General features: G+C 37.9%; 3 protein-coding genes across 4 annotated transcripts; 1 reads left to right on the plus strand and 2 right to left on the minus strand.

Moving 5' to 3' along the window:
• Positions 1-718: 718 nt before the first annotated feature.
• Positions 719-12,845, minus strand: LOC309480827 (solute carrier family 35 member C2-like). The gene is made up of 9 exons (XM_082145491.1): positions 12,713-12,845; positions 12,409-12,559; positions 11,953-12,016; positions 10,941-11,013; positions 8,238-8,406; positions 8,012-8,095; positions 4,544-4,719; positions 4,224-4,353; positions 719-1,617 (listed from the first exon to the last, which is right to left on the minus strand). The coding sequence occupies exons 1-9, from the start codon at positions 12,821-12,823 to the stop codon at positions 1,490-1,492; spliced, it is 1,086 nt and encodes a 361-aa protein (XP_082001617.1). The 5' UTR covers positions 12,824-12,845; the 3' UTR covers positions 719-1,489.
• taf13 (TATA-box binding protein associated factor 13) lies at positions 12,795-15,490 on the plus strand. 2 transcript variants are annotated; one of them, XM_082145496.1, is made up of 2 exons: positions 12,795-12,880; positions 14,345-15,490. In XM_082145496.1, the coding sequence occupies exon 2, from the start codon at positions 14,346-14,348 to the stop codon at positions 14,718-14,720; it is 375 nt and encodes a 124-aa protein (XP_082001622.1). In that variant the 5' UTR covers positions 12,795-12,880; position 14,345; the 3' UTR covers positions 14,721-15,490. The 2 variants fall into 2 exon arrangements, with proteins under 2 accessions (XP_082001622.1, XP_082001621.1); XM_082145495.1 differs by lacking the exon at positions 12,795-12,880 and adding an exon at positions 14,076-14,232.
• Positions 15,491-15,927: 437 nt separating this feature from the next.
• tnnc2.2 (troponin C2, fast skeletal type, tandem duplicate 2) lies at positions 15,928-19,549 on the minus strand. Its single transcript, XM_082145494.1, has 6 exons — positions 19,447-19,549; positions 18,280-18,331; positions 18,056-18,199; positions 16,675-16,789; positions 16,451-16,587; positions 15,928-16,357 (listed from the first exon to the last, which is right to left on the minus strand). Exons 1-6 carry the CDS (start codon positions 19,447-19,449, stop codon positions 16,326-16,328), a joined length of 483 nt encoding a protein of 160 aa, XP_082001620.1. The 5' UTR covers positions 19,450-19,549; the 3' UTR covers positions 15,928-16,325.
• Between the last annotated feature and the right edge of the window lie 687 nt (positions 19,550-20,236).

Consider the following 20,236-nt stretch of genomic DNA (forward strand, 5'->3'; position numbering starts at 1 on the left):
CTACATGTTCTTTACAGGCTTTGTAGTAAACAAATGTGCCTACTTTCTATAAAAGTTTGAGGACTCAAGCTCATAAATTCATTGAGTTACAGATGCTGAAGCAAGAAGTGTTACAACCATACCTGGTCTCGCCCTACTGCACTTATAATGGAACTTTTTTGGCAGTAACAATCAGAGGAGGGGACTAGCCATGGAAACTGTACCAGTCTTTAACCAAATTAGACTTTAAGATTTGAACACGTAGATAATAATAATAATAAAAAATTAAAAAATTCAGTCAGTAAAGCATCCATGAGGTGCCGAATGTAAATGAGTGTGTTGCATAATGTGTTTAAAAATAATTAAATAAAGTTTACTTGGGCTGCACGTGTAGATGTGTGCGAGACCAAAGCATAAATTCCACTTTAGGGAATTCGTTTCCATCTCCTGAAACAACTGTGTTTTCTCTTGATCTTCAGACTATTTGGAACTGAACAGGCCCTCTTTGACTTCATGATTAATCCACTAAACAAACTCAATGAACTCAATCAGGTTCATGAATTTATAGACTTCCCTCCACCTGAATGAAAACTCCAAACAAATCTAATTAGGCTATATAATCTGCTTATCTGAATTCTGCCTCCCTCTCTAAGAGTTGATAACATTTGCTCAGCGATGAAGTAAATGCATGTCATTCATAAAGCTGCCTTCAGAAAGTTAAAAGGGAAGGAATTCATGATAGAAGAAATCAAAGTTCATTTTATTAATAAAAAAAAAAAAAACACATTCTGTGTCATAATTACTGAAATCATTATTGTAGGCAACTGAAATAGAATTTATATTTAGTAAAATAAATCCTTTATAGTCATGTAAACAAATGTGTAAGGCCACTTGGAGATTGGTCCTGTGCTGCGATTGATGCCACATCAGTTTTAAAGGTATAATTTACCTATAAATTAAAATAGTCTAATTTACTCACCCTAGTGTCTTCCAAAACATGTGTGACTTTTTCTTCAAAGGCTAAATTAATTATTTATTGCAGAATGTCTATCATATACGGTTTCAGGGGCCTTGGAATATTGCACACAGTTCATATGGATTTACAATTTTGGAGCTTGATAGTCCCTGGTCCCCATCCACTTTCCTTCTATGTAAGACACTCTTCAAAACATCTCCTTTTGTGTTCCACAGGAGAAAAGTCATACAGGTTTGAAATGACAAGAGGGTAAGTAAATGATGACAGAAATTAACTGTTTGGGTGAACTATCCTTTTAATCACCCAGTGGCTTTTAAGAGTCCTCTCTTCCCAAGACCATAGTGTCCTCTCAGCATCATGGAGAGACAGAAAACACAAATGTACCCCCGTACATTAGCTGTATAGTCTCTTCTCATGCTTATTCATAACATATCTGAGGCTTGTTCAGTACCTGTGGTCAATGTGACCACTGATATGAGCCTTTAAAGCAGAACATTCCATGAGTATATTTAGGACATTCATGTCTTTCTCAAACTAGTAAAGAATCTCATGCTCCTCTTCATCATTGGTGTCTTCACAATAGTCATCTTTTGTTTGCAGAAGTGGAAGCTCAAGGTCTGGGTTGTCTCTGACTGGTAGTTGTCTCACCATGGGGCCATTTCCTATAAAAAGACACAGAGATACACACTAAGAGCAGCCATTACATGGTCTTCATAAAAACAAAACAATTAGTGTTTCAAAAACAAGCTTTGAGCAGTTTCTTCTTCTAGAAGCCTGAGGCTTGAAACAACAGCAATGTATTCAATTAAACGCATTCAATCATGCCAGAAGAGGTCCCGTACTGGCTATATGTGAAAGTCTCTCTTAAAATGTGCTGATAATAATAAATATATATAGTAATAATAATAAAAAAAAGTACATTACAGAATTTTTCACATTACAGATATGAGAAAGGTGTGCAACAACATGGTTAAAGGGGTCATGAACTGCATTTTTCTTTAATTTTGTTCTCTGAGGTGAGGTCCACTTATAATGTTATCAAGATGTTTACATCAAAAAACATCCTAATTTATAAGTAATAGGCTATATTCTATCCTGTATTTGACCCTCTCTTTCCTTTTTCTTTTTGATTGGTATGCCGCATTCAAGACATGGAAGTAAACGGCCACTGCTTTGATTGGGTAACAGTTTTGCAAATTAAAATAACTGTCGTCATCTACACCAGGGGTGCCCAATCCTGCTCCTGCCAATCGACTGTCCTACAAAGGGGTGCGTTTCCCAAAAGTATCGTTGGCCAACTATGTTCGCAAGTTCCATCGTTATCAGCATAGTTCAACGAGTCCGTGTTTCCCGAAACCATCCTTCCAACAAACATTCGCAAACAGCATCACAAAATTGTGTGGTTGGAACGACAGCTCTCCACCTGTGGTTAGAAGCATAGTTTCTAGTTTGCATGACATGTGGACTTAAAAAAAATCCTTATCTTGAGCAAAATAAGCAAGCTGACATTCAGTACAACCTGTGTCTTTAATTTAGAATACATAAAAATTCATTAAAAGAAGGTATTACTCCACCACGTTCGTGACATCATTAACCAACGTGGTTGAACGACCAATTTGCGACAATATGGTTTCGGGAAACAGTTGTGACTAGCTAGTTGATTTCTTCAATGATGCATCGCACTAAGGTAGTTAAGCAGCGAGTTACGTCGTTGTTCGGAAAATGCTTTATAAGTCTTGGTTGTGGCAAATAAAGTGTAAGTACTTGGAGTTCCCAGAGTTATAATTGACAAATGATAACTTGCAGTGTTTACTTTAATGTAAATAGAATTATGAATGAATGAATGAATGAGGTATTTATATAGCGCTTTCATATGTACTACTGCTGTACACCCAAAGCGCTTTACAATCATATCAGGGGATCTCTCCTCAACCACCACCAGTGTGCAGCATCCACTTGGATGATGCGACGGCAGCCACAGTACAACGGCGCCAGTGCGCTCACCACACACCAGCTATAGGTGGAGAGAGGAGAGAGAGTGATAGAGCCAATTCAATGTAAGGGGATTATTAGGAGGCCATGATTGGTAAGGGTCAATGGGTGGAATGTGGCCAGGACACCGGGGTTACACCCCTACTCTTTACGAGAAATGCCATGGGATTTTTAATGACCACAGAGAGTCAGGACCTCGGTTTTACGTCTCATCCGAAGGACGGTGCTCTCTGACAGTATAGTGTCCCCGTCACTACACTCGGGCGTTAGGACCCACACAGACCACAGGGTGAGCGCCCCCTGCTGGCCTCACTAACACCTCTTCCAGCAGCAACCTGGTTTTCTCAGGAGGTCTCCCATCCAGGTACTAACCAGGCTCAGCCCTGCTTAGCTTCAGTGGGCAACCGGTCTTGGGCTACAGGGTGACATGGCTGCTGACCATGTGCCATGTGCCGTGAATGTGCCATTGTTTGTCCCACTGTAGTTCATCCTATTTGATAGTGAAAACGTATACATTGTCATATGCAGTGTAGTGTTTTAAGTAAAATGTAACGTGTTATAATGTCTTACTGATGACAAAACAGATGTTGCTCACTGAAGCTTTTATTCAGTCTCTCTGAAAAGCCTGCGTCAAACTGTGTCTAGTTTAAAAACGAATCCGCAGTAAAATGAAGCGGACAAACGACTGACGTGCTCTGACTGGAACTTTGTTAAAAATTAAATTCATCCATGCTTTCTTAATGTTAAGATCACAAGGATGTTTTTCCACAACTTGGCACTTCAAAATATATTGTAATCCTTAGAGGAATCTCTATCGTTTTGTTGCTGGAGTAATCCTGTTTTCTTCTGTCTCCTATTTTCTACTACATGACATGCGCGAATCGGTGGGCGGGGCTAAAGAGGCAATGCTGTAGAAGTAGGCGTTGATGTTCTTCTGCAGAGGCGGTCTCCACACGTCACACGATGACGTAACAATGTGAAAATTCCCAAACAAGCCACTTTCTGAGCTTGGTTTCAATAAAAGTTGTTTTTGTACAAATAAGCTTCTGAGTTTTGAAACTTATAGGATATTTTTATAGTACTATGACCTTTTATGTCAAAATGCTCACATAATCTGTTACACTTTAATGTATGACACAATAGGGAAGAAAACATGTGTTGCTACTTCCATTTCATTGCGACTTAAAGTTGCCTTTAGCATTATACCCAAACGCCTGTATGAATCACTGCATTACAAACATCTACAGGCATAATCAGGATTATGATTATGTCTTACCTTTGTTATAGAATGTTTTGAGGCTAATATGTAGTGTTATGCCAGAGAGACACACAACAAAGCCCAACCAGTTCACTGTGCTCATTTTATCCCCCATGAACTCCACTGCCAGCAGCAGAGTGCACACCTCCTACAGAGAGAGACAGAGAGAATGTCTTTGTGAAGAATATGAATGGCTTAAGTCTACTGAAGGCTTTAAAACCTAGCAGAGCTAATGAGAAATGGACATTAAGATGAAGAAGCAAAGAGCTTCTGCAGCTTTTTATATTATTTATAGTAATATAAAAGCAAATAAGAAAATCCTTAAGATGTATTCTCACCTTAAAAATGCCTGCAATGGATAGCGTGAGGCTGGATGTGCGGGACACCAGCAGGAACTCGGAAAAGCCCAGTCCAAATGCCAGCATGCCACCCACAGACAGAGTCACCAGAGTGTAGAGCAGGTGTGAGAGCTCACTGACCCTGAAGAGCTTCTCTGTGGTGCTCACACTCAGTCCTACTCATGAATGACAAGATGAAGAAACAGGCAAGCAACAGGTTACTTGAGACACAAATGCACTGGTAACCAAGAAACATAGCAAATGGCAAAAAAGGTCCAGGTGATTTATTTCTTTATTTATTTTACCCCAGGAGAAAACATAAATTATATATTGAATAACGTAGTTGAAACATATTTTAGAACCATTAAGATGTATTTGTGAATTTTATTTCAAAGGGGGAAAATATATGATATGTAAATTGTAAAGTATAACTATAAGTACATGTTATGGTAATATTAGTTGCACTGAATCAAAGCTCAGGGTTTCTGCAAGGTTCATGAAGTGTTTTTGAAGACCTTTTAAGAAAATGTAAGGAATAAATTGAAGGGAACCCAATACGTCAATATGTTCTCTAAATGTAATTGTCTAGGATATCCAGATATCCATTGCTTTTTAATTAAAAAAGTAGCTTGAATCGCTCTGCTCCCAACCACTAGAACAGTGGTTCCCAAACTTTTAACAGGCATGTACCCCCTGAGACATTATAGATCTTCCGGAGTACCCCCAACACCACCAATTGTTAACAACAAGTTTTTTATATATATTTTTTTATATTTATTTTGATCAATTTTGTCGAGAATAGTGAATAGAATCATAAACATATGATACAAATCTAATCAAAAGTCAACATATGATACAAATAGGGCTGTGACGGTGGCAGTTTTTTACCACCGCGGTAGTAATGGACCCAAATACCGGCGGTGTTGCGGTGGTCGGGGGGTTGTTTTGAAATAAATAAAAACAAAACAAAGAAACAACACACTAAAGCCTGTAAAGCATTGAAATAAATATCAGTAAATACTGGTAACTTACATAATATAATAAAGTTGAATCTATTTATAAATAAATAAAAAAAAACTTTTGTTAAATTTACCAGACAAAGACGCGTGATACAGCCTACCGCTCTGCTCTTTGAGAGGGATGTGGGACACGAGCAGGCAAGAGACCATCGATCTATTTTCTGATTTCTTCATGTTTTCTACTTGTAAAAGGTATGAAGAGCGAATTCTATCTTCCACAAGGGCATTTAGCCACTGATATGGCATTTAGGCTATGTTTGCGCGCTGCCAGAGAAAGCCAAACTAAAATCACCCGCGCGTGTGAAACGCGCTTTACAAATGAACTTGACGCGCCTTACCAATTATCATATGTCTAATAACAAGCACAAACTGTGTTAAAAAGAATTTGACGTACTAGTAAAAATGTAGGCTATCTGTCCTAACACAGCTAAAGAATACGAAAATAATCGACCTAAAAGCGAACAAAGGAAGAAACGTTTATAATCCCCTTTGGAAATGGGTGAGACGCGAGTGAAGATATGGGAAAAGAAACAAGAGATTCCATGCAGGGATGAGTAACGATTTTTGAATATTCGATTAGTTGATTTAATTATAGAATATCTAATGTTCTAATGTCTGTTGTGCAATCATTCTCTAAAATAAAATCTCCATGTTCTGGTGCTGATGCGGTGGTGACGAGTTCATGTAACCAGAGGGTGACGCTGCCAATAACGCACATAACAGCTGTCACAAAGAGCCGGCAAAAGTAATGAATGTGTCAAATATAGCAACGAGACATTTGAATAGTTTATTAATAAAGTGTTTGTTTTTTTGTGTCAGTGTTAGTTAGTTGTTGACGATGCTGACTCGTCATCTTCGCAGTGAACGCGCCTAGAGAAATGCACACTTCATACGGATTGCATGCATATGCTAGTCGGTTTATTTTCGTTTTGAATTGTTTTGTTTAAAAGTAGACGGTTCAAGCTCTCTATAAGGAATAACTAATGGAATATTTTTAAATTCGCTAATAATCGGATGACCAGATTGCAAACCAGAATTCAAAGCCGAAAAAGCTTAAGTTTATGGGCTCACGCACAACTCTCTCATTCGTCATGAATTCAAACTTTTCCATGGCTGCGATATAACATTTAATTGCTAACCTATTATTTATTTTGTAAACAAAGCTTTGTGTGTCATAATATTAATGTAAAACAGCATTCATTTTTTTGGGCAAACCACCGCCGGTACTACTCAGCCACCGCGGTGGTGCGGTTGTCAAGATTACCGGCAATTCGCGTACCCCCTGAAATCAGTCCACGTACCCCTGGGGGTACGCGTACCCCAGTTTGACAACCGTGGCACTAGAATATGAAAAAAACATTTACTGTACCTTTTGATCACACCGCAAAAAAGTATTCTTGTCTTGTTTTCCAGTGCAAATGTCTAAAGATTCCTAAATCAAGATGCATTTACAAGAGATGCAAAATAATATATTTTTTTATGATTTCTTGTTTCCTGTGAAACTGATTTTATGATTACTGATTTTATGATTAAAACAAGTACAAATATCTACCAATGGGCTCAGAAAAATCAACTTAATTTTAAGGGAACTCATTTTAATTCATTGACAGATATTTGTTCTTGTTTGAAGCAAAAACAAAAAAATTCTAGACATTTTACATTAGCATCTCATGTAAATGTATCTTGATTTAAAGATGTTCAGGTAAAAATACTGAGGAAGATATACATTTTTTGCAATGCATGCAACATTTAATTAGTCTGGCTATCACCAGACCAAGCTCAATCTTTTAAGATTGAACATTAGTCTGGGGAGTCTGCTCTGTATTTTCTACTGCACAAGAGGCGTGATCAACAGGCATAGTTCAAATGACTCTGTACGCAATTGGATAGTCCTTCAACCAATCAGACCAACGATCCAGCGAAAACTCCAGACAGGAAACGTGTCAACAAACGTGTTGGTTTGGAGCATTGATCAGGAGTTTGCAGAAGCAGCAATGGCATAGAGCGATTTTTGCAGGTTGTGCAAAAAAAACATGAAAGTGAGTGGTATTTACACCCACTCGAGCTATTTGTTTGCTAAACTAAAGAAGCCATTGAGCATTGTCGATAAGCGGATAAGCCAGTTTGTGATTGGTCCCCGCAAATCTGTAACGAAAGCAGGATAGAAGAATGTACAGGTTTACCCAGTCTACATTTAATGCCATGACTTTATGAATTTAGGACCTTAATTTGTGCAAGGATGAATTGAAACTTTTTAAGACCCGCAGAAACCCTGTAAGATAATTTTTTTTTTTTTTATTGTTTAGAGACAGGATGAGATTTTTGCTCATTACAATTGCATAATGTGTTCTTTTTTATTTTGAGGTGAAATACAACCATGACATTTCTTTGTGAGATAACCCTTAGGGAAGACAAATTAATAAAATACAGCTTAAAATAGCTGACTGACCCTCATTGAGAAGAAACAGAGGAAAGAGGCTCAGGAACATGAGGGGCTGTAGATGGTACATGGTGTCTATGGGGTTCTGAAGCCCTGTATGGCAAAGAGAAGGACATAAGAGTCACGAGAATACAACACTTCACCATACAGACCAAACACAGGTCATAACAACATGCTGACACAGTTCAGCAATCTTAACAGAAACTTTCAATGTTCTCCTCACACCAAGACTTACCAAGCTCTGCTTTCTGCATGAGCACTTGAGTCAGAGTCCAGCGGATCCCTCCGATAAAAGAGGCCAACAAGACCATAAGGAAACCCTCCAGATTAAACTGAGTTGACTTGAGAGTGAACATGAACAGACCGCTGGCTATCAGCAACACCACCAGGATCAGGAATGGGTTCTGTTGGGTTCAAAAGAGTAAGGCAGGACACATTACCTACAACAAACACCAAGCCAAAAAAGGGGTCAAGTCCTTCAATATCTCTCGCCCCAACATCCTGTTTGAATAAGAAATACATCAACACAAAAAAATAAAACTGCATTCATGACATTTCATTGGGTCTTTAATGCAGCTAAAATCAAAAGCGGTCTGATTTATACTGTCATGATTTTACCCTCTTAAAACACTTGGATGGATTGGCACCTGCAAGCAATACTGATTGCTTGCCATAAAAAAGCTACAAATATTATTATTATCCTATTAAACTGTCCAGACTAAAACAAATATGTGTATTTTCAGTTGTGGCAGTGACTAGAGCCTTACACCGCGTCTACACCGGTAGGGTGATCACCTGGTTATTGCTGAGTTGCAGGACAGTACATGTGATTTAGCAGGACAATGCGGGACACGTGTGAGAGATAAATGTACTACTATTATTACTTATGTAAAGACTGATTTACATTAGCTGGAAAGCATATTTGCCATCAATTTGGATGATAACATTTTAAATCACTAATAAACAGTTAATTTTGACCGGCTCAAGCTAAATGTGGGACAGGTGATCACCCTATACACCGGACGTGACTGTTGTCAAGCAAATCCATTTGACCTTCGTATCAGAAGTAGCCAGCGCTTGGAATACATCGGAAATAGATCGGGCATCCGTTTACTGTCTGGAATTTGTGAATGCTAACACAGTTCAGTGAACATTTCAGAAACTTTCAATGATCTCCTCACACCAAGACTTGGTCATAAGGTCTGTGGTGAACAAGCTCAAGACACTTTCACGTTTTATTCTACGACATCATTAGCTCAGTCTGCGTTTGCAACCTCAATATGCTTATAATTGTGCTCTTACAAAGGGAACCAGTGTGATACTAACTGCCGGCTGGCCTACGGTCCAGGTATCTTTGTTCATTTGTTTTTGCTTTCAAAACTAAAAAACGAAATGATGAGCTGATTTTTGGTTTTCCCGTTCTTGCACGGAAATCCGAAAAACCACTTGATATTCCGATTTTCCCCTGTGGGTGGTGCTAAATCTAATTGGCAGGATATGCATTCATTATTTTTCAAATTAAGAGTTTACCCACACTGTATTTGTAAACCTATAAAATGAATAGTCTATATGCATGCTATTTGTCGCCCAATTATTTGGCTTAACTGACTGAAAACAATCTATTGAAATAGCCTAAATGTAAACATGTTCAAACATTGACAGTTCTCAGGGTGGTTATCAGACAAAAGTCAGAATGGAGAGAAGGCCCTCCTTTTAGTTTATATTGCATTCCTTTAGCAATATAGGTTACTTTTGCCTTCCCTTGCCAATAGATATCCCTTATATCTTCCCGATATACTCCTGCTCAGGCCATCCTTAAAAATATTTTGGTTTACAGTGTGGGTAAACTCTTAATTTGAAAAATAATGCATGCATATCCTGCCAATCAGATTTAGCACCACCCACAGGGGAAAATCGGAATATCAAGTGGTTTTTCTGATTTCCGTGCAAAAACGGGAAAACCAAAAATCAAGTCATAATTTCGGAAAAACGGAAAAAGGAGTTGTTTTCTCGTTTTGGCTGGTGAATTAAATAAAAGTTAGTTAATTTCAAACCCTCAGATGCAATCAACTTAATCTGTGTCCTCTAAAGATGTAAACCAAATGGTTCACACAGCCAAGAGCTCCATAAAACTAGAAATTATTTTCTAATTTGAATTCTTTTTCAGGATTTTAAGTGGGTGGTAAAGTACAGTCCCTTTTTTCTTTAGGTATACAGCTGTACAATTAAGCCTGGAGCTACTCTGCAGGCTCTAAAGAACCGAAATTGCTTACTACTGGGCTTGTCATACAAACTGCTCAGCCAAATGCAGAAAAATTTGAAAAGAAAAACACAATGGGGGGTAACACAGTCTCAGTGTGACCACTCAAAAAGCTCTTACAGCATTGGGGGGGGGGGGGGGGGGGGTATGATTATAATGTAAACAGATATGGGCAGAGAACCTTTTTATTTTTACATTTCAATGTAAAATGCTTTTTTTTTAAAGGTATAGCGGAGGATCTTTCCAAATTTTAGATAAGACCCGCCCTCTCCACTTTTTGAAAAGTTTGATTGATTCACCAGAATGATTGACAATTAGGAGGACCAATAGTTTAGACTACCCACCAGGAAGTAAAACATCCTCCGCTATACCTTTAAGCATTTTGAAAATAAGCCATTTAAATAATTGACCTTTTCATTGCCATTAAAGTGAAATTACTGAACCTAAACTTAGAGCCTGATAAAAATGCTAATTTAAAAGTAAAAGAAATGACAGATGGACTTTTTATATGTGAAGTCTTCAAATGTCTGCAATACTGCACGTTGCTGCACCTTGATGAAAACTTTACATATGCAAAATGTATGTTTAATGTGTCTGAAGTAAAGATAGCTTCTTTTGAACGATAGCTTCCTTTTCTTTACTCCTTTATTCAAGAATCAAGTGTATAAACACACTTACCGGCTCCTCAAGTTTGAAGACCAGGGAGAAAAAGAGAATGAAGAGAACAGCTGAAGACTTGGTCATGGTGTACCTACAGGAAACCCAAAAATCCCAAGTAGTTTTAATTTAACTTGCATTTCCTGAAGCAAAGGCCAGTACTTGTAACACAGGTCAAGAATAGCATACAAGTTAAGCCTGGAATAAACTACATTACTCAGTTTTTTAGCTTCAGAGTTTGATCCCATCCATTCAGGGAAAATCAATGTTCGATATTTTAAAGTTTTCATTGTCATGCATCTCCTAACAATGAGACGCATGTTTCTGCGTGAGTTGGTTTCATTTGGAATGACTTGAATGTTTGGTAGTACGTGATGCTCAGTCATTTAGTGATGCCCAGTTTGTCTCTGTAACCATTTATAAAGTTGGCAACTGTATGATGCCTAGTGTTTAAAAATCTGTTAGGATTCTAAAATAAATGCTACATCAGAGCGGAATTACCGCTGTCATGACGCTCAACACACATTTAGTTTCTTGTTAGCTCCATACAAGGTGGATCTGAATTGTTTAAATATAAGCACAGAAGACCAATTACAATTTAGTATGCAAATTGTAAGACAATCTTACCAGACGATGTCAGAGGATTATTTTGCAATAATGACCATCTGATTTTACATTTTCTCATTAATCATAGAACTACTTAATACCAAATATATTAATAAATGAAGACGACATTAATATTTATTTTAAATTACCCAATTTTGTGAGAAAGAGTGTCATACGAGACAATAGATTGTCAGAAACAACACTAATATATACCGTACATTGATTCATACATTTTTATCATTTTAATGGTCATTAAACAAAATATTTGACCGCACAATCAAATGACCGACCAATCAGAATCAAGTATGCAATAAAAAAATATGATTGCACATCTAAGACTAAGAATATCTACAACATTTTTTTGACTGACTGTATTACTTAGGGTTACGGGATTTTTTTTGAAGGTAATAATAAACAACATGCTTACAAACTAATAGTGATGAAAAGGAAGCTCCAGTTGGACAGTCCAATATCCAGCGCTGTCGCCAGGGCTGATGGACAAAGATAAACAGTTGTATAGATATTATGAAACACACTCACAATAATAAAAAATTTTGCCAGGATGAAATAATGGTAAAACCTGAACATGAATTGATCATGAATGTATGACGCTGAGGGTGTGGTTAATTAATAGAAAGCAAAAGATAATGGTCTTGTGGACAAGACCCCCGAATATTCAAGCAGAGAAAATCAAGCAATTAGATTCTCTCCGTTCTTGACACAATCAATGTGGACTTCACCCTCCCAAACTGTGTTAGATAAAACCGGCTATCTTTTTGTTAATCTCTTCACCAACCATTATGACACACATTCAAACACATTTCTGGTCTTTGGACTCACTGACGACTTTTTCCAAAACAAAAAAAAAAGGAAAAATGTTCACCTGTTGGGGCTACTTTAGAAAGGTAAACCTTCCAAGGAAGGATAACTCGAGGCTTTCCCGTCCAGCACTGCATGGCAAAGCGTGTCAGTGTAGAGAAACAGAATATTATAGCAAGATGGACCAGGGTCATGAACAGAGGAAAGTGGAAGTCCTGGGGCAAATGACAAAAACATAAAAACAGACATTATACAAAACCAAACAGAACAAATAAGTGCTCTCTTCAAAACAAAACAATAAAAAAAAACTCAAAATCAAGTTTCAAGAAGGAAAAGGTGGATTTTTATGCTAATGAACTACAACTCACCTTCATGAGCCACTTGTTGTAGAACGTTATGCCAATGGAAAACACATAGTAGAAAAGCACCAGGCCCACAGTGCGCAGCGCCCTACAGAGGAACTGCATCGGCCACGCCATCCTGGACAACCCGGATACAACAAGGCGCAGCTAAGCAGTGTAAAAAAAGAAAGGAAGGTAACAAGAACCAGAGTCAGTCACTAAGTATGTTAACATGAGGAAAATCAAACTCTGAGTAGGTTGTTAAGAACATGCAGGGCCAATATTTCTCAATGTGCGCGAGTGTGTCGTATTGATCAGAGAAGCACTTGTTGAAGAGTGCAACAAAACAGCTGTACCGTTACCGTTATAATGACTGGTAAAGAACCTGCTGAAACGTACGATATCTTGTTTTGTTAGTTATTTAAGCAATAAATGCAAGGTTTCTTTTTTAATAAAATGCTGTCCTAAGCCCTCGCGAGCACTTAAACCCTTGTTACCACACTGATGTTTTGACAGTTTGAGCACGCTGACTGTGCCATTTACAGCTAACCAGTACTAGCTAAGGTCGGTGATCACATATGTTCTTACCTCACTGTTTACATAGTCCTTGTAAACGAAAAGCTGGTAGCATTAAACACTATGTAACCATCATTTGCAGGCGTGCTTCTTCTCACAGCACTAGGGTGACATTAGCGCGCGAATCTTCCATAGAATTGTGCAATTCAAATAACTTGTTTGTGAACCTAACCTTCAGTCAGTCAGACACCCATGTGTAGTTACTTCGGCTATGACGTGGACGTTGCTCTGCTGACACATGCGCTGCAATCCCGGGAAAATTTGAAATCTAAGCAGATTACTCGAGATGTTTTGAAATTAAATATGTATTAATATCATATTCTTCCTGTGTGCAAAATCTCCAATTATTTGCCCAAGCCACTGTGAACTGAGCGAGTAATATCGCAGAATGCTGCTATCAGCTGCGCGTTAGCTCTGTTAGATTCGTTATTTTTTTTCTGTTGGATCTTTTTGGTGAATCAGTTGAACCGGTCTAGACCAAATCGTTCTCGAATCGGACTGAATCAAACTGAACCGACAACTCATCAAATAAAAAAAAATAAGATTAAGCTAAATAAATAAGCCAGTTCAATGTTTTACTTTACAGTTGTCTTTAACTCTTTACCAAATACAATAAAAAATTAAATAGGCTTTTTTATCACTACACTTAGAGTCAATAAACTGAATAAGACATATACAACCGTATATAACTTTAAACAGTTTAAAATTATTCATTTTTCTTTTGTGCATGTGAAATTTACGGTTCACTTTGTTTGGAGCAAAGAAAGAATGCCACGTTGTGACGTAAAAGAATCACTTTTCCGGGAAATGTTTCGAACTTTACACTGTATGCGTCATCCAGAACTCTAGGTGGCGCTGACGGTCGTAATGTCTCCTTCTGTGTCGTGTTAGATGTAAATGAATGAACAAAATTTCCTGTCTTTGCATTTGCTGGTTGGGGTGTTTTGTTTTGCCGTTCGATTTTTCCACATGTAAGTTATATTATACCTTAACACGGTGCCTGTTAGTCTTTTTATAAAATAGAATATTTACTCTTGTGTTTAAATGGCTGTCTCTAATCAGCGCATTGTATTTCGTTTAAAGAATGGCTGAGGAAGAGGAAGATCCTGGTTTTGACGAGGATTTAGACGACGGGGGTAACGGGGTAGATTCGGGCCAAGGTAAAAGAAAGCGGCTCTTTTCGAAGGAGCTTCGCTGCATGATGTATGGGTTTGGAGACGACCAAAATCCGTACACCGAATCAGTGGACATACTGGAGGATCTGGTCATCGAGTTCATCACGGAGATGACACACAAGGCGATGTCTATAGGGCGTCAGGGCCGTGTGCAGGTGGAGGACATCGTCTTTCTCATTCGCAAGGACCCTAGAAAGTTTGCGAGAGTGAAGGACTTGCTCACCATGAACGAGGAGTTGAAAAAGGCTCGCAAAGCCTTTGACGAGGCCAATTATGGGTCTTAACAAGGCCATCGGTTGCTATGTTATTTTGTTCTATCGACGTTAAAAGTGTTTCTTCTTGTCTGTAAATTATGGCCCTGTTGTAAAATCTAAGCCCACTTTTCTGATTTCTCCGTGTTTTTGCAGTTGCAAGACTTTGAAATCATTTCAAAGATGATTTGTAACATTATTATAGTTTTTTTGTTTTTCAGTTGTTGAACATTAAAGATTTATTAAATCTTTAATGGAAGACACAAGGTTTTATTATTATTTAAGAATCATTTCTGTACATCTTGAAAATTTCAATAAACATGGCAATTTCTTATTAATAAGATGACATGTAAAGCAACCTTAATAAAATCTTTAATGACAGATTAGCATATGCTAATGTTAATTTCCCTTAAAATGTTTTGTATGCTGCAAGACAGTCCTAAAAATATTATAGCATGTGATGAGAAGACCACCAGGTGTCCTTTACAATGAAGATAAATTGTGTGTGATAATTTTTTTTGTATTTTTTTAATATTAAATATTGAAGAAAAACTGAAATTGTTGCAAATTGAAGGGTTAATCTAAGTGTAAAAGGAATTGCTTTGGTAAATAGTGCCTGATAGTGTTTAGAAGTAGCCTATAAAAAAGCATTTGCAATTTGTTAATAATGTAAATGTAACTAATTGAGATTTTTGCTTTGGATATTTTGGTCACATGATATGCATTCTATTCATAGCTCAGACATGAGTGTATACAATACACTAATGCATGCTGCAGTATAAACTGGATTATTATTTGTCTCATTCATTGTTCTTTTAACATTTTGTAGTTTTTTCCAGTGCATGTCAATCAGAGAAATGAGGAATGGGTTTAATTTACCAGCTTTCAATTCTCAGTTATTTGCATTATTAGTGTTCAACCATTTAATTTGCAAATAATACTCAGCAGTCATTGACCAGATAAACAAGACACAATTTACTGATCTCCACACACTTGTAGCACACAAAGAATGTCATGTTAAAAATCTAAATGTGCAATAGAAAAACAGCTATTCCTACAGTATGTGAATTATCATGTTGATATTTGTAAAAGGTTTGGGTTTTGCTTCTACATAAACAGTAATAGTCTTTAGTATATACAGAAATTGTCAACTAATTGGGGTCAGAGACTCTGGAGAAAAAAAAAGTTTAATTGATCAAAACAAAACCATACAAATCAAAATGTCAGACCAACTAAACAATGTGTTTTTATTTTTTATTCTGTTTTCAAGCATGTGTTCTTAAATACAATGAAGTGGTTGTGGGTTTGGCATTGGTCTATGCAGCGATAATAAGCTGCTGATCTAGACTAAACACCCACAAACGTGGGGTCTACCATGTCATATGCTTCACGGCAAACTGAGCGCCATCATAACATGATGAACCACACCACAGCTTGGCTCCTTGGGTCTTGCATGAGGGTCAGTGGGAGCCCAACCTTGGCAAACCCCACACAGGTGTTTATCTGTCTGTCTGCTGAAGAGGTGAGATGGAGGCAGAAAGAGGACAAAAAGGGGAAAGTGAGTTTGAGTGGCATTGAGGGGGAAGGGTTTCAGTGGGCAGGGGAGAGAGGGGAGAGGAATGTCCGTGAGTCTCTGTTTTACTGCACGTTCTCCATCATCTTGAGGAATTCTGGGGGGGAAGGGACATTGTGTTACTTCAGTATCTGATCAGAATCCAGAGTTTACAAGTAAAATGAAATAAAATGTATAAACCGCATCATACCATCAAAGTCCAGCATGCCATCGTTGTTCTTGTCTCCATCTTTAAGCAGCTCATCAATCTCATCCTCTGAGATGGTTTCGCCAGTGCTGCGGAGGATCTCAGCAAACTCTTCTCTGTCGATGTAGCCATCACCGTTCCTGCAGATTGACAGCATTTCATATGCTAAAGTGAGACTAGGTCACATTCAAAAAACAGGTGTACACGGAAGATATCAAATGACATACCTGTCCAGTACGCGGAAGCATTCGGCCAACTCTTCCTCACTCTTGCCAGCCTGGTCCTCCTTTAGGAGTCTCACCATCATGACCAAGAACTCCTCAAAGTCGATGGATCCGCTGCCTACAATTTTCAGTATGGAGTACCTTAGTTATTACAATCAATAGTTTTGCATTTTTATGCTTTTAACCAAACAGATCTTATAATTAATCTGTCAAAATGTACAGACATCATCACATACGCAAGTATGCAAACACAGATGTTGAACATACTTGACGTGTTCTCTTCCATTGGCCTGAAGGATCATTCATATATTTTTTACTTAAAACGGGATGTTAATTTTCAGTCAGCAAGATTCTTTTCAAACTGTTGCTCTGCCATAGGATTAGTTCACTCCAGAATTAAAATTTCCTGATAATTTACTTACCCCCATGTCATCCAAGATGTTCATGCCTTTCTTTCTTCAAGTCGATAAGAAATTAAAGTTTTTGAGGAAAACATTCCAGGATTTTTCTCCATATAGAGGACTTCATCTGGGACCAACGGATTGAAGGAACAAATTGCAGTTTCAATGCAGCTTCAAAGGGCTCTACACAATCCCAGCAGAGGAATAAGGGTCTTATCTAGCGAAACAATCAGTCATTAAAAAACAAAGAAGAAAAAAAGTGTACTTTTTAACCACAAATGCTCATCTTGCACTAGGTCTGCGATGCGCGTCCACGACTTCACGCATTACTAAATCACGACGGAAAGGTCACGCGTTTCTGTGTTTCTGTGTAGGCAGAAAATGTAGGGTAGGGTCCAACTTTTACCTTTTTTTTTGTAAAGGGCATTTCACATGGTCTTTGCATGTTCGCTTAGTAAACACTGGGTCTGTACTTCCGCCATGGGGCTAGTGCAAGACAAGCATTTGTGGTTAAGAAGTACTGTATATATATATATTTTTTTTTTCGCTAGATAAGACCCTTATTCCTCGGCTGGGATTGTGTAGAGCCCTTTGAAGCTGCATTGAAACTGCAATTTGGAACCTTCAATCTGTTGGTCCCCGTGAAGTCCCCTATATGGAGAAAAATCCTGGAATGTTTTCCTCAAAAACCTTCATTTCTTTTCGACTGAAAAAAGATAGACATGAACATCTTGGATGACATGGGGGTGAGTAAATTATCAGGAAATTTTAATTCTGGAGTGAACTAATCATTTGGCCTGAAAGAAATAACTGACCGTAAAAGACATTATGCCTAAACCAGTGTCTACTGTATCGCCCCTTGTGGCAGAGCTGAGAATGCAGCAAATTGCGAAACACAAGAACGCACGAAAAAAGCTTGCGCATAGTATATTTCGGTCCATTGTGTGTTATATTGTGCAATGTATCTGTGGCATTTTGCTTACCGTCCTCATCGACCTCCTCGATGATTTCTTCCAACTCCTCTTTGGTTGGAGTCTGACCCAACATCCTCATGACGGTACCCAACTCCTTGGTGCTGATATCACCGCCACCATCGGTGTCGAACATGTCGAAGGCAGCCTTGAACTCTTTAAAATAGACGCAAAGTTTAATAGGACAGAAAGATGTGGATATTGGTGATATATAATTTTTCTGAGTGTACACTCACCGGCAAGCATCTCCTCGCTCAGATATGAGCGGGCCTCTTGTTGCGCGTCAGTCTGTGAAGTAAAAGCGCTTACATTAGGAACGGTTAGTTTCTGACATGAACAGTAGGCTACAACGTGATTATTATAAGGAATCCTGGTTCTTCTGGAGAGTAATTTGTTTTTGTTTTACTAATCTGTATGAATTAAGACAGGGTTTTAGGCCTTGCAAACAGCAGATGGTGCCCAGAACACCCTTCCAGGACAATTTTGCAACTATTTTAAGACTCAACACGTTATCCCCTCAGTCAGTGACTGTACATGGTAGGCTAATTCCGAAATAGGATCCTTGGAATGTGTCGCCTCAGCTTTAAGGTAACCCATTTAACCTAACCTGCTGACCAGCTTCATATCAAATAGCAGGATGTTAATCTCCACACACTTACTGATTTCTGACCACCATCCCTTATTTTAAACAGCCATTAGTAGGCCTACCACTCTACTCTTATATATATATACGTAATCAAACGGGGCAACTTAATATCTTGGAAAAATTTAACTCTTTCATGTCTCATTCATGTTAAAACTACAATGCATCGTTAAAAGAAGAAAAAAGAAAAATCATGGCCGTTAGCTACTTTACAGTGGATTCTGCTGTGGGATGGTACTGAAAAAAACAATGTATATATGTATATAAAATACAAAAAATGTATATAAAATAGCATCTAAAATAATACACCTAATAAAGTTACTCTCAGATTATGTCAGACATCTCTGCCCAGACAGAGATGAGCCCAATATAAAGCAATTTTTATTTAAAATGAGAAAAAGAGATGTACATTAAAAAAAAGTTTTTATTATATTTTAATCTATTCTTCAAAATTAGAATTTTTTATTTTTTTTTAACAGTACACTATTGTTTTCTTTGAAATCATCATTATGGATAAGAAAAGTTACCCTACCTGAAGAATGACCCATTTTAATTTTTATTATAATGCTTGCAAATTTTTTTTATAATAAATGCAAGGGAACTATTAATAATAGCCTACTGTAACCTTATTATATCCTTTCTTAATAATGACAGATATATACTTTTTGAAATACTTTTTTGACTAATAGGCCATCTGCACATTTTTCGTTTTCATGCGTCCATTAGCAAAACTGACCGCTTAGATTATTTAAACTCTTACCATGGTTGTGGATTAGTCTCCCTCACTTATATCCACGAGAAAAGCAGTGGTCAACGCACTCACACCCCAAAAGAAAGACTAGACATCAAGTGACAGTTCTGACACACTTTAAACAGGCCACCCAAGACCCGCCCACAGGCCTCCAGATTTAGAATCCTGAACTTTTAGGGTTCGGCTGCTCCCATAAGCCAATAGAAATGTGAAATGAGTACACTTTAAGAACAGTCTGCAAGAATTCAGGAAAATGGTTAATCTGCCGTGTTTACTATCAGAAAGCCTGTATTTATTGGAAGAACTGATAAAAGACACAATTAAATAATTATTTATTGTGTCTGGTAAAAAGTAATTGTGGAAATGTTAATGTTGACCACACTAATGTTGGGGCATGATTTCCTAGCAGTCTTTCATCATGAGACTTTGATTTTTACCCTCAGAATTCCTACTAAGTCTACTAAATTAAAAGAACTAAAGCTAATAATGTTATATCATTTAAAATAAGTAATCTTTTTTCTTAATTGTACAGATGGAAATTCATTTTTAAAATGGTGAGATCCCCCCCCCCCCCCCCCTCCCTTTAGTCAGGCCGAGAAACCCTAAACCTCTTGGGAAGGTGCTGTGTTGCAAATCTTCAGCGCTCCCTGAATAGCAGATGATTTAGATCTCCACTCTACCCCACCCAAAGTCTGCAATGGCGACACAGGTATCCCAAACCCCGATGAGCCTAAACTCGAGTTTCCATGTATAGCATGTGTTTCCTGAACGAGGAATCGTAAGGACGTGGATTGGAGAA

The sequence above is a fragment of the Leuciscus leuciscus genome (assembly GCF_965113295.1).
Source record: "Leuciscus leuciscus genome assembly, chromosome: 18".
Classification (NCBI taxonomy): Eukaryota; Metazoa; Chordata; class Actinopteri; order Cypriniformes; family Leuciscidae; genus Leuciscus; species Leuciscus leuciscus.

What these genes read in the sequence shown, in the direction of transcription:
- LOC309480827 (XM_082145491.1), bottom strand. Translation starts at nt 12,823, where the DNA reads ATGGCGTGGCCGATGCAGTTCCTCTGTAGGGCGCTGCGCACTGTGGGC. An exon ending in ACAACAAGTGGCTCATGAAG is followed by an intron (nt 12,560 to 12,712) that starts GTGAGTTGTAGT and finishes CATTTGCCCCAG; the next exon opens with GACTTCCACTTTCCTCTGTT. An exon ending in CATGCAGAAAGCAGAGCTTG is followed by an intron (nt 8,096 to 8,237) that starts GTAAGTCTTGGT and finishes TTTGCCATACAG; the next exon opens with GGCTTCAGAACCCCATAGAC.
- tnnc2.2 (XM_082145494.1), bottom strand. An exon ending in GAGCGAGGAGATGCTTGCCG is followed by an intron (nt 18,200 to 18,279) that starts GTGAGTGTACAC and finishes TCTATTTTAAAG; the next exon opens with AGTTCAAGGCTGCCTTCGAC. An exon ending in CGAGGAGGTCGATGAGGACG is followed by an intron (nt 16,790 to 18,055) that starts GTAAGCAAAATG and finishes TGAAAATTGTAG; the next exon opens with GCAGCGGATCCATCGACTTT.
- taf13 (XM_082145495.1), top strand. Translation starts at nt 14,159, where the DNA reads ATGAATGAACAAAATTTCCTGTCTTTGCATTTGCTGGTTGGGGTGTTT. An exon ending in GCCGTTCGATTTTTCCACAT is followed by an intron (nt 14,233 to 14,344) that starts GTAAGTTATATT and finishes TTTCGTTTAAAG; the next exon opens with AATGGCTGAGGAAGAGGAAG.